At 41.2% G+C, this 13,750-nt stretch overlaps 1 protein-coding gene across 3 annotated transcripts in view; it reads right to left on the reverse strand.

Annotated features, from left to right (window-relative positions):
* ZNF462 (zinc finger protein 462) overlaps positions 1-13,750 on the reverse strand; it is a 110,968-nt gene that overhangs the window by 18,095 nt on the left and 79,123 nt on the right. For all 3 annotated transcript variants that reach the window (XM_073636146.1, XM_073636136.1, XM_073636137.1), the window contains 4 exons: positions 9,708-9,985; positions 8,365-8,483; positions 8,087-8,263; positions 5,659-5,926 (listed from right to left, as the gene is read on the reverse strand). In XM_073636146.1, the coding sequence (XP_073492247.1) occupies positions 5,659-5,926; positions 8,087-8,263; positions 8,365-8,483; positions 9,708-9,985 (842 nt within the window). The remainder of the gene's footprint in view (positions 1-5,658; positions 5,927-8,086; positions 8,264-8,364; positions 8,484-9,707; positions 9,986-13,750) is intronic.

Consider the following 13,750-nt stretch of genomic DNA (forward strand, 5'->3'; position numbering starts at 1 on the left):
TGTTTGGGGACCTGGGTCCTGCCCCAGGGGACATGGATCAATCCAAAAAAAAGTTTTAAAAACGGTCGTTTTTTCGGGAGCAGTGATTTTAATAATGCTTAAAGTGAAACAATAAAAGTGTAATATCCCTTTAAATTTTGTACCTGGGGGGTGTCTATAGTATGCCTGCAAAGGGGCGCATGTTTCCCGTGTTTAGAACAGTCTGACAGCAAAATGACATTTCAAAGGAAAAAAAGTCATTTAAAATTACTTGCGGCTATTAATGAATTGCGGACTGACAATACACATAAAAGTTCATTGATAAAAACGGCATGGGAATTCCTCACAGGGAACCCCGGGCAAAATTAAAAAAAAAAATGATGTGGGGGGTCCCCCTAAATTCCATACCAGGCCCTTCAGGTCTGGTATGGATATTAAGGGGAACCCCGGACAAAAAAAAAAAAAAAAAAAAAAAAAATGGCATGGGGTCCCCCCAAAAATCCATACCAGAACCTTATCCGAGCACGCAACCTGGCAGGCTGCAGGAAAAGAGGGGGGACGAGAGAGCGCCCCACCCTCCTGAACCGTACCAGGCCACATGCCCTCAACATTGGGAGGGTGCTTTGGGGTAGCCCCCCAAAATACCTTGTCCCCATGTTGATTGGGACAAGGGCCTCATCCCCCCAACCCTTGCCCGGTGGTTGTGGCGGTCTGCGGGCGGGGGGCTTATCGGAATCTGGAAGCCCCCTTTAACAAGGGGACCCCCAGATCCCAGCCCTCCCCCTGTGTGAAATGGTAAGGAGGGTACAAAAGTACCCCTACCATTTCACAAAAAAACTGTCAAAAATATTAAAAATGACAAGAGACAGTTTTTGACAATTCCTTTATTTAAATGCTTCTTCTTTCTTCTATCTTCCTTCGGTTTCTTCCTCCATCTTCTTCTTCTGGTTCTTCCTCCGGTGTTCTCGTCCGGCATTTTCCTCCGCGGCGTCGGCGTCTTCTTTCCTTCTTCTCCTCGGGCCGCTCCGCATCCATGATGGCATGGAGGGAGGCTCCCGCTGTGTGACGCTTCTCCTCTTCTGATGGTTCTTAAATAACGGAGGGGCAGGGCCACCCGGTGACCCCGCCCCCCTCTGACGCACGGGGACTTGACGGAGACTTCCCTGTGGGATTCCCCATGACGTCAGAAGGGGGCTGGGTTACGTAACGGGTGACCCCGCCCCCCTCTGACATCACGGGGAATGCCACAGGGAAGTCCCCGTCAAGTCCCCGTGCGTGAGAGGGGGGCAGGGTCACTGGGTGGCCCCCCCCTTATTTAAGAACCGTCACAAGAGGAGAAGCGTCACACAGCGGGAGCCTCCCTCCATGCCATCATGGATGCGGAGCGGCCCAAGGAGAAAAGGAAAGAAGACGCTGACGCAGCGGAGGAAGATGCTGGACGAGATCACCGGAGGATAAACCAGAAGAAGATGGAGGAAGAAACCGAAGGAAGATAGAAAAAAGAAGATATAAGAAAGAAGAAGCATTTAAATAAAGGAATTGTCAAAAACTGTCTCATGTCATTTTTAACATTTTTGACAGTTTTTTTGTGAAATGGTAGGTACCCCCTTACCATTTCACACAGGGGGGAGGGCTGGGATCTGGGGGTCCCCTTGTTAAAGGGGGCTTCTAGATTCCGATAAGCTCCCCGCCCGCAGACCCCCACAACCACCGAGCAAAGGTTGTGGGGATGAGGCCCTTGTCCCCATCAACATGGGGACAAGGTGTTTTGGGGGGCTACCCCAAAGCACCCTTCCAATGTTGAGGGCATGTGGCCTGGTACTGTTCAGCGGGGGGGCGCTCTCTCATCCCCCCCTCTTTTCCTGCGGCCTGCCAGGTTGCGTGCTCGGATATTTTTTTTTTTAAATCTTGGCGCGGGGTTCCCCTTAAAATCCATACCAGACCTGAAGGGTCTGGTATAAATTTTGAGGGGGACCCCACGCAATTTTTTTTTTTTTTAATTTTGGCCGGGGTTCCCCTTAATATCCATACCTGAAGGGCCTGGTATGGAATTTAGGGGGACCCCCACGTCATTTTTTTTTTAAATTTTGGTTCGGGGTTCCCCTGTGGGGAATTACCATGCCATTTTTATCAATGAACTTTTATGTGTATTGTCGGACCGGCAATTCATTATAGCCGCGAGTAGTTTTAATTTACTTTTTTTCCTTTGAAATGTCATTTTGCTGTCAGACTGTTCTAAACATGGGAAACATGCGCCCCTTTACAGGCATACTATAGACACCCCCCAGGTACGAAATTTAAAGGGATATTACACTTTTATGGTTTCACGTTAAGCATTATTAAAATCACTGCTCCCAAAAAAACATCCGTTTTTAAGACTTTTTTTTGCATTGATCCTTGTCCCCTGGGGCAGGACCCAGGTCCCCAAACACTTTTTATGACAATACCATGCATATAAGCCTTTAAAATTACCACTTTTGATTTCTCCCATAGACTTTTAAAGGGTGTTCCGCGGCTTTTGAATTTGCTGCGAACGCCCCAAATTGTTCGCTGTTCGGCGAACTGGCGAAGTTCGAGTCGAACATGAGTTCGACTCGAACTCCAAGCTCATCCCTAAGCAGGACTGAGTCTAGATATGTGGGTATACATATAAGAAACCCTCTTCAAAGATGGCCCCCAGCAGAGCCTGAGGAAGGAGTACGCATGCTCCGAACGTGCACAGCTCCCCGTTGACCCCGTACCTGGAAGTGACGACACCTCGCCATGGTTCCTGTGTAACGCTGATCCCTGTCCCAGCTTTCTGGGAGAGCTGGGCTCCACCAGTGTAACTGGACACAAGACAGCCATACAGATGTTCCAGCCAGCGACACCAGGCAGTCCCCAGGATGGCGCGGATGATACCCATTATCGCTCGTTTGTGAGTGTTTCCATTATGATTTTTAACTATTAAATGTTCTAACTGCTACACTTAGAAGCTGCTGCTTTGTCCCCGTTTTTATGTTCCAACCTTGCACTACATAAGTAAAGGTATTTTTGCCACTTGCCTTTTATCTGAGAACGATAGGCTCCGTAGCTATCCACATGTATTTACCTGCGGTTAGGGACTGATGTCCATACCAAAGGAAATTGCTTTAAGTGTGGATACATGCAAAAACTGTCTGACAACTGTGGCTCCTCTCAGCTGTCTGTCAGTACAGTCAAGAGTAACATAGTGTGGGAGATTTATTAAAACTGGTGCACTCAGAATCTGGTGCAGCGATGCATGGTAGCCAGCTTCTAACTTCTGCTTGTTCAATTAAGCTTTGACAATAAAACCTGGAAGCGGATTGGTTTTTGTGTAGAGCTGAATCAGGTTTTGCACTCTCCGGTTTTAGAAAATCTCCCCCAGTGCCTCGACACTGCCCATGCCTGTTCATCCACATGAAGGAGGCTTAAATTGCTCGGTTTTTGATAGTGAGAAACCGTTAAAATACCACCTGACACCAAACACAACAATTAGGGGCAACATACAAGCCACATAGTGTTAAAATAATGACACTATACATACCTCACTTTTAAGTACACAATGGAGTTTATTTACTAAAGCTGGAATATGCAAAATCAGGCTCACTTTTGCATAGAAACCAATGAGCTTCTAATCCCAGCTTGTTCAATTAAGCTTTGGTAATAAAACCTGGAAACTCATTGGTTTCTATGCAGAAGTAAGCCTGATTTTGCACTTTCCAGCTTTAGTAAATAAACCCCATTGCGTACTTAAAAGTGGGGTATGCCTGTAGTTATAGATGGAAATAAACAATGCATAAATGTGTATAAAACACCCAGTGACAAGTGAAATGATATCTATATGATGATGAAGTCCATGAAATGTGAATGGTCAGGACAAAATAAAATATAATATATAAAGCACAAAATTCCAAGAAAAAATATTTTCCAATCTTCTTGTATTCTTATGCCCTGTACACACGGTCGGAATTTCCAATGGAAAATGTGTGATAGGACCTTGTTGTCTGAAATTCCGACCGTGTGTGGGTCCATCACACATTTTCCATCGGATTTTCCGACACACAAAGTTTGAGAGCAGGATATAAAATTTTCCGACAACAAATCCGATGGACAAAGTGCCACGCATGCTCAGAATAAATAAAGAGATGAAAGCTATTGGCCACTGCCCCGTTTATAGTCCCGGCGTACGTGTTTTACGTCACCGCGTTTAGAACGATCGGATTTTCCGACAACTTTGTGTGACCGTGTGTATGCAAGACAAGTTTGAGCCAACATCCGTCGGAAAAAATCCTAGGATTTTGTTGTCAGAATGTCCGAACAAAGTCCGACCGTGTGTACGGGGCATAAATCTTCTAATCTTCCACCACACCACCGTGTTAGTGACACCACTCCCTCTGAAGAGCGCACTCACCAGATTGTATTGCCTCCCTCTCTCGTGCTTTATATATTATATTTTATTTTGTCCTGGCCATTCACATTTCATGGACTTCATCATCATATAGATATCATTTCACTTGTCACTGGGTGTTTTATACACATTTATGCATTGTTTATTTCCATCTATAACTATAGATTCATTAGTTTAACACTATCTGGCTCATAGTTATAGGTTGCATTCATTAGCGCTACTATCTCTTCCTATTTGCACATTATTGGTATAGGTTGTGATTTTGGACATTTTCACATATTTATTTATTTAAGTGGTAGCTTTTCATTGTACGCTCTTTTGTAGTACACATTACAATTTATTTTTCCTTATTTTTCCTTGGCGCAGTGGGTTAAGAGGATATCATGGGTGGCTTAGTATATTTCTCTATCTACATACAATTAGGGGCAACAGCCTAAAATAGTTACTTTTTGTAACTATTACAGGTACAAGAGTATTTCAACATTCACAAATCCTGACCCTGAAATGTATTATATCACATCTTGCCAAAGATATTTACACATCTATGCAAGAGAGGAAGTAGATTAACCTACATCTGTTTTGGGACTGCGTAAGAAAACACAGAAGGAAGCCTATGCAAACCCAGGGAGACTTACAAACTCCATGCACATTTTATTTCTCATCATCGGAGCATGCACATGTATGTATGTATTGATTTATAAAATTGAACCCAGGCAAGCTTACAGAGCCTTACTCTTAAGCTGGACATACACCAGTAGAATTTAATAAGAAAACTGTCATTTTCGGAATGTTCATTTGATTTTCTAATGGTTATTGGCATTGAATCGGTAGTGGTAAGAAAATTTGAAAAAGCAGGATACAAAAAATTTTCTCAAATAAATACATTTCTAACTGTGAATGTGGTTTTTGTTTGGGAAGAATTGTACATATTGTAATAAAAGTGGTTTAATAAATCTAGAATTCCATTCAAACAACAGGTCTGGATGAAATTTCAAGGGCTTTTGATTGAAATTAGTTGACTCAATAAATGGCAGGAAAAAAAAATGTTCTGATGCACAATTTTTCAATGAATGTTTGCACAAAAAGCTAACTCAATTACTTTAAGCTGGGATTGAGATTTTCTCCCAACACCCACTGAACTTTGGTAAAAGGCATCAGCTTAAGACTTGCTCCATACACCCACTTCTCTTCTCACAGTTACCCTTCATGCATAGTTATTTTCACTATTCTGATGGAATGTTGAGTTAAACCCTGTGGGTTGTTCTTACTTATAGCATGTATAATAGTTGCAGTCTTTGCACTTAAACAGCTTCTTTCCTCCATGTTTGTCCCTGTAGTGACGGCGAATGCTTTGGATATACCCAGAGGAAAAGTCACAAAATTCACACTTGAGGATAAAATCTTCTTTATGTTCTAGTGCTATTGTAACCACAGGTAGAGGTCCAGGACTATTATTGCTGTTATTTCTGGCTAAAGCAGCCGACTGATAATGATTGAGCTGCTGCTGGACATCTGGTGGCTCAGAATATGTGGCTTCTATAAAAGAAAACATATAGTCACACTTAGAGGTTGACAGTCCAAACTGCTGTAGTCAAAATTTCAGTTTCCGATAAACACAAAGACATAGGATCTAGCTAAAGTTCAGGTTATGTAAACCTGTCACTAGGTAACAAGCTAATAAGCAGGTAGCATGTGTATGAATTTAAAGCTGGACTCTGAGATCGCCTTCAAGATAAGCAAATATTGTCTAAATACCAATTGAATCCCACAATACAACCTGTAGGGTACAAAGGAATTTAAGTATGAAGCTGAACAGAAATATTTAGCATCAGTAAAATCTTATTAACTTAAAGTTGCTGTAAACCCAACTAATACTTACCTGAGCCCTATCTCTATCCAGCGATGTGCAGAAGTGCCTCGGTCATCTGGGACTCTCCCTCCTGATTGGCTGAGACACAGGAGCGGCGCCATTGGCTACCGCTGCTGTCAAAGTCAATTAGCCTATCAGGAGAGAGGGGACGAGGCCACACATTGGCTCTGTGTCTGAATGGGCACACAGAGCTGCAGCTCGGCTCGGGTGCCCCCATAGCAAGCTGCTTGCTGTGGGGGCACTCGACAGGAGGGATGGGGCCAGGAGCAACAAAGAGGGACCCGGGAAGAGGTGGATCTGGGATGCTCTGAAAAAAAGACTTTAGTATCACTTTAAAGCGTAACTCCACTAAAGGATAACTCCACTTCCACAAGCACCTCAGGGGAGGCAGCAGCCTTTCTGATCAGCTGCAGCCCCTCCAGGGCACTAATGAGGAAAGTTGCTGGGCCTGCAACCCTTTAAACATGATTTCCTATTGGGAGTATCTCACCAAAAATTAATTTTTGTTGCAAGGGATGCCTGAAATCTGACTTGCATCTTGTATCTACACCTCCAGGTAGATATGTTGCATTGCATTTTACAGAAAATGACAGTGCTGCAGATTAAAAAGGATAGGTAATTTTTAAAAACATTCAATTACAATATGACTTGTGTCGCAATTGTAGAATGCTATATTATTTTTTTCTTAATTTACTAATATTTTCCCCCACGAAAGTGGGGTTACACTTTAATATTAGATTACCTTGGCTATCTGTCAATCTAGAATATAAAAAGTGAGGGTATGTGCAGGAAAAGTAGAACAAGACATAGTACAGAAAACACCTGTTTTCATGTGTTGATACATAGGGGAGTGTCTAGATATACAGCAATTTATTAAAGGTAAAAATAGTTTAAAATGTTTTTGTATCAACAAGAAACATGACATTTACCGTATTTATCAGCGTATAACACGCACTTTTTTCCCCTTAAAATCAGGGGAAAATCGCGGGTGCGTGTTATACGCCGATCCCCTGCGATCCTGACCTGTCAGAATTAAAAAATCGCTGACCGCGATTTGAAAATGGCGCCGCCGGCGCCGAAATACACAGTGCCGGTCCTCGGCTCTTCTCGGCGGCTTTCGGTTTCACTCGAGCGCCGCCCGAACCTAGCCGAGTATACTCGGCTAGTTTCGGATAGCTCCGCTCACCGTCCGAGTGGAACCGAAAGTAAACGAGAGCCGCCGAGAAGAGCCGAGGACCGGCTCTGTGTATTTCGGCGCCGGCGGCGCCATTTTCAAATCGCGGTCGGCGATTTTGAAGCTCACAGGCTTCAGCAAGGCTGGACTGGGGCAAGGCTGGACTGGGGCAAGGCTGGACTGGACACTGGGGAAGGCTGCACTGACATGGCTGCACTGACATGGCTGCACTAGCAAGGCTGCACTGACATGGCTGCACTGACATGGCTGCACTAGCAAGGCTGCACTGACATGGCTGCACTAGCAAGGCTGCACTGACATGGCTGCACTGGCAAGGCTGCACTGGCAAGGCTGCACTGACATGGCTGCACTGGCAAGGCTGCACTGACATGGCTGCACTGACAAGGCTGCACTGACATGGCTGCACTGACAAGGCTGCACTGACAAGGCTGCACTGGGCAAGGCTGGACTGGGGCAAGGCTGCACTGAGAAGGCTGCAATGATGGGCATTTAAATGTAAGTTTTTTTCCCTTCAACTTCCCTCCTAAAAGTTTTTTTTCCTTAAAATTCCCTCCTAAATTGAGGTGCGTGTTATACGCCGGTGTGTGTTATACGCCGATAAATACGGTATTCTATAGAATGGTCTTCTTACCGTCTGCACCTTCCTTCCCAATCCGTGTACTTTGTTTGGCACGTGGGCTACTTGGAACCATAGTTCGAAGCTTTGGTAGTGTAAGAGTTTTTCCATGGACCTTTATACAGTGATCTTTTAACTGACTGATTGTCATTTTTGATATCGAACAAAATGAGCACTTGTAGGCATGTTCACCTGAAAATGTTATGCAAGAAAATTAGTGGTACAATTTAAGTAAATCTAATTTTACAACAAAACTATCTGAACACCACACCTATTTCATTCCAAAATCTCACCTCCATGTGCCTTTGCAATATGTGTTTTCAGACGGCTATTTGAAGAAGTTTTGAATGGGCAATGTTTACATTTAAATGGCTTGTAATGTCCATGGTGTTCCTGGAGGTGTCGATCCAGACTGGGGGAAAAAAAAAAAAGGGACATTTTAAAATAAACTTTTTATTTGTTATTAATTGTACGAATCCTGAGGCACATCACTTGCTTCTGACAAAACGGGTCCAACCTAAGCAATGCTTTAAATAATTAAACTTTTGCTTACAAATACAGAGAGCGAGAGAGAAGTTAAGCAAATTGATTCCTTTTCTTTTGCTGATTAGCACTGTGTTCACATTTACATGCACTACTGTATAAGCTCTACGGCTGGATGTGTAATGAATTTTCCTATATTTATTTGATTTAATAAGATGTATCTATGTATGCATTGACTTTGTTAATTTATGCACTGGGCATTTGATAATCTTTTTTTAGTTCAATCTGATAATTTACAGAATGGGAAACCTTTAGCTCCCTATATCCGTGAGTGTCTTCGTGAATTTTGAAGGATTGTGTGTCATGTGTGTCAATTTAATATAATGTACAACGTATCATGTTCTGTCTAAGAATATCAGCATAGTTTGCTTCAAGTTCTGTTTGTTTTCTTTTAATGTTAGCTTTTTTTGCTCAACGATTAGCACATTGGTTTGGACAAATATTTCAAGAGGAATACATGTTTGCACGGTGACAAAAGACATCTAGCTAGAAGGATCACCTCACACAGTAATAACTACTTTGAGTAATTACATTTTTTTACAAGAACAATTCAGATCATTTTGGTCCAATTCATGTTGTCATATCTCCAAATACATGATTGCCTCCAGAAAGATTCTTGCTATCTGCATATGTTACTGAACATTTCTCCAAGGGTCAAGGAGAGGACAACCAAAGATTTCCCAGAGACACACATACGCATTTAAATGAGTGAATTAATTGCAGAGGTGTCTGGTTTAAATGCTCTCAATATCAAGAATGGTTGGTATTTCATGATGCATTGGTCCTTCCTGCATTGATCGTTTTAATTTTTTTAATTTAATATAACTTTAATATAATTTTAATATAATGTTCCTTTAAAAGCAATTGTCTCTCAATCTGAATTTATATAAAGAACAAAAACACACATGAAAGGAAAATATACCTATACAATTGGCTTAAATTTTACATGCCATTTTGGATGCTTTTTCTGAGATTTAAAAACATTTTGCTCAAGACAATGCCAGAGATGAGCATATTATTATGTGCATAAATAAACATAACATCCACCCATAAATCAAACGGAATAGGTTTTTTTCGTTCTTAGAATGCTTACTTGTGCCTGAAGGCAGAAACAAAGGAGCAGAACTGGCAGCTGTATTTGTCTTCTCGAGTAAACATGGCTAGTGCCAAGTGACTCCTCTCATGGGAACGCAAGCCTTGCATTGACATTAGAACGCGGTCACACTGTTTACAGGGGTAGCCACCAATCCTACATCTCTTCGGTAATTTTACTTCTTTTTTTACTTCTATGGAAGCCTCTTCTGCCACTGGTTTTGATTCTTCAGGCTCTTTTTCAACTTCTGTGTTACTCACCTCCACCTCGGCATCATCCTTACAAGTAAGCAAAAAAGATAAGGTTTATTTAAGGAACTTCTAATTGTAAGACTCAATATTTCCCTAAAATCAGGTGCATAATACATGGGATGAACTCAGCTAAGGGAGATGTGCTTTCTTACATGTCTTTATGGCTCTTGGCAGAAGGTCAACAAGGTGAGGAGCATCCGATTTTAAAAAAAGCACACATAACTATATGTTTGTAAAACAGAATACTTGTAGCCATCTGCTCTGCCAAAATAGGACTGAAGTATTATTTACATCTTCCAGCACACCAAGAGGTGTCATCAATTGATATCCAAACCCAAGAACAAAAAATGTAATATATTGCAGCTTACCAGTCCTCAGACATATTGGCTACATTAGTTTTCTTTTTTTATCCTGTCAATAACCCTTACTCTTCTAGGAAGACAATGCTCACTGCATTGCAATCATAGAGGAGTGGCATTGCCACCCTAGCCTCGTGACCTGAACTAAACAACTCCCACTTTCCTCATCTCCATAATACAGGGTGTGAGTTTTTTTGTAGTCCCCAGAAGAGAACTGGGAAGGCTGATGTCATTGTTTGAAATTTTAGTGCAGTGCACAGGAAGCTAGAAACATTTTCGGCAAGTACATAATCACTTCCTGTGGACTGAACCAGAAGCACAAACAAGGTTACCTTTTTCCTACATACTACCAAATCCCCCACCTACTATGAAATGAATATAAAGAGAGGAAGATATGTCTGAAGTCCAGCCTGGGTAACAATCATGGAGAGTGAGTAAGCGTAGAACAGCAAGTGTGTTACCAGGTAAAAATTAAGAGGAAAAAGCTTAAATAAGAAAACAAACGCAGCCACCTTATCCAAAGACTGGCAAGCTGCAATATATCACATATTTGATTCTAGGTTTAGATACACAGGTCCAAGAAGGGTGGGCATATCTCTCTCTCTCTCTGCTTGATCATAGTTATAACGGCGAGAGAGGCACAGGCCTCACTTTCCATTTCTCTTAAAAGAGCCTGGGAGTAGGCTTTCTTTGCTATACAGGTACACACACATACATACATATATATATATATATATATATATATATATATATATACACACACACACACACACAGACGCATACACACACATAGATATTTATAGTTTGGAAGCATTTCAGCTCATTATTTTACCTTTGCTTTTTTTAAAGCAGCACCCAAAAACAATACAAATTTTATACTGGACTGTACTAATCTTTAAATGGGATGGCTAATTTTTTTTTCCTTTTTTCACCTAGTCATCTGGAAAATAACACACTTCCTGACTTAGGCCCCTTTCACACTTATACAACTTCAAAGTTGCACAATTTTACCGCGATTCCGTGGCCGCTATTTTGCCGCGATTTGGGAGCAGTACTACTTTGTACGACTTTGCTACAACTTTGGCATTAACCATTCTCAGCTTGTGCTTACAAAGTAGTGCTGAAATCGTGTCTATATTATTCAGGTACGATTTGCATGCTACTTGAGGGTTTAACATTGAGGTCTATGGAGTAGAAATCGTATGGAAGTTGGACCAAAGTAGTGCAGGGACTACTTTGAAGTCGGCACGACTTAAAGTCGTGCCAATATGAATGGTAGTCATTGAAAATCATGGAGAATGACTTGTCATACGATTTTGCAGTACAAAATCGTGGGACAAGTCGTATAGGTGTGAAAAGGGGCCTAAGTGTGAAAGGGGCCTTAGTTTTTCCAACGGAATTCCGCTCAAGCTGGGCTTGTATACACACGGTCACACAAAAGATCGCTGAACTTTTGACCGTCAAGAGCGCGGTGACGTACAACACTACGACGAGCCGAGAAAATTAAGTTCAATGCTTCCGAGCATGCGTTGAATTGTTTCCGAGCATGCATAGGAAATTTGCGAGTCAGAATTGGTAAAGACGATAGGAATTTCAGATCGGAACTTTTTCCGACCGAAAAATTGAGAACATGCTCTCAATCTTTTGCTGGCTGGAATTCCACCAGCAAAAAGTCCAATGGAGCATACACACAGTCACATTTTCAGACCAAAAGCTCTCATCGGACTTTTGCTGGTGGAATTTCCACTCGTGTGTACGGGGCATAAGATGCACTAGAAAATTTAGATAGAGTTGAATAACAAATTAAAGCTCCAGCTAACACTTTTGAAACAATTACAGCAAGTTTTTTTTTTTCTTTTTGGGATAAAGGTTTTACATAAATAAAAGCTGGGCACTTCAAGCATCCCTATCAGTATTAAATGGTTTGTCTCAACCCTCCAGTTGACAATTTTAACTGGTCAGGTAGGCCTGTTAAAGGAAATTGAAATAGATAACAGACTTTCTGGCTGGATCATCAGGCGAAAGTGAAAGAAAAAAAGCCTAAAACCTAATGCAGATGCCACATCTAAGAGTTGGTAAGCTGCAATATATTCAATTTTAGCTTTTAGGTTCATTACCACTTTAACTTTACTTATATTTTATGTTCGTTCTAGGTGGACTTATCTTTTAAAATGAGCATCTGAACACTTCACATTTACAAATGTTTACAGTAAAAGCAACATTGACTGTACCAGAATTATTAAGCATGCACCTATAGATAACAAAGCCTGCATGTCAAATGGATATGTTTTTGTATGTTTAATGAAACCCAGAAAGACGTTTTTTGTTTTTTTATGCAAAGTTGGATATCATTTGAAGATGAAACTATTTACTTAAAAACAGGATATACAATAATGTAGGAGCTGGTAAAAATAACTGCTATTTTGTGACAGTTTAAGGCCATGAAACAGCTGTTTCAGAACTGTTTGGCCTGCACAGGTCCTTTGTTTACATGCGAAGGCTCCCTAGCTTTCCACATGCACTGACCCCTAGTTGCCAGCTTGGATGTAGGGAGGCAAGCTCTATGTCCACCTTGCAATGAATAATGTGCATGACAACATAGATAACTACCCCATTAATTTAGCTGCAGATGAGGGGTGGCATGAATCACAAAATGCATAGCTAGAACATATAAAATAGAGCACTGGAAGCTGTACAGGCTGGATGGTTCCAAAATATTCTGAAAGGTAAAAAATTAAAATATTCAAGTTGCTCTAAGTGCTTTAATTATTCCATGGACTTCATTTTGACTATTAGTAATATTTGAAAACGGATATGGAAAGTACTTTAGAAGGTCATTTGATGCAAAAAAGAGAATAAACTACCTAGAAGTGTTTTTCACTTAAAGCAAAAAATAAATAAATACTGATCTAACGCCTTTAAACTGGTTGGTTAATTGTAGTCTATCCTTGCTACCACATCAGCACCCAAAGGAAGTTTGTAATAGTGTAACACCCTAGGTTCCTGAACTCTATTTGTCAAAGTCCTTGTCACAATGAAAGCCAAGTCATTAGATATTTATTGTTGCTCTGTCATGATCATCTTTTTTTTGGTTTACATGGAAAAAAAATCACTATAAAAGCAACTGCCACAAAAATAATGTTATTCCTCTTAAAGGAAATATATTTGGCACATCAAAATACATTTAATGAAAACATTTACAAAAACTTTATTTGAAACACAAGTTGGGGGCAGTGACATCATGCAAATTATCCTCCACCTTTCTCTACAGACAGCTGGAGAAGGACCGATAACTGAACTACAACTGAAAAATACTTAGACTGGAAGGACCAGGAACATTCAAAGGAGTGATATTACCAAGTCAGGCTTCCTTTAACAACGGAAAGAACCACTGAATGAACTTTACCTTTCATGTCTTATATTTACTACTTAG

Source organism: Aquarana catesbeiana, linkage group LG01 (assembly GCF_042186555.1).
Source record: "Aquarana catesbeiana isolate 2022-GZ linkage group LG01, ASM4218655v1, whole genome shotgun sequence".
Lineage (NCBI taxonomy): Eukaryota > Metazoa > Chordata > Amphibia > Anura > Ranidae > Aquarana > Aquarana catesbeiana.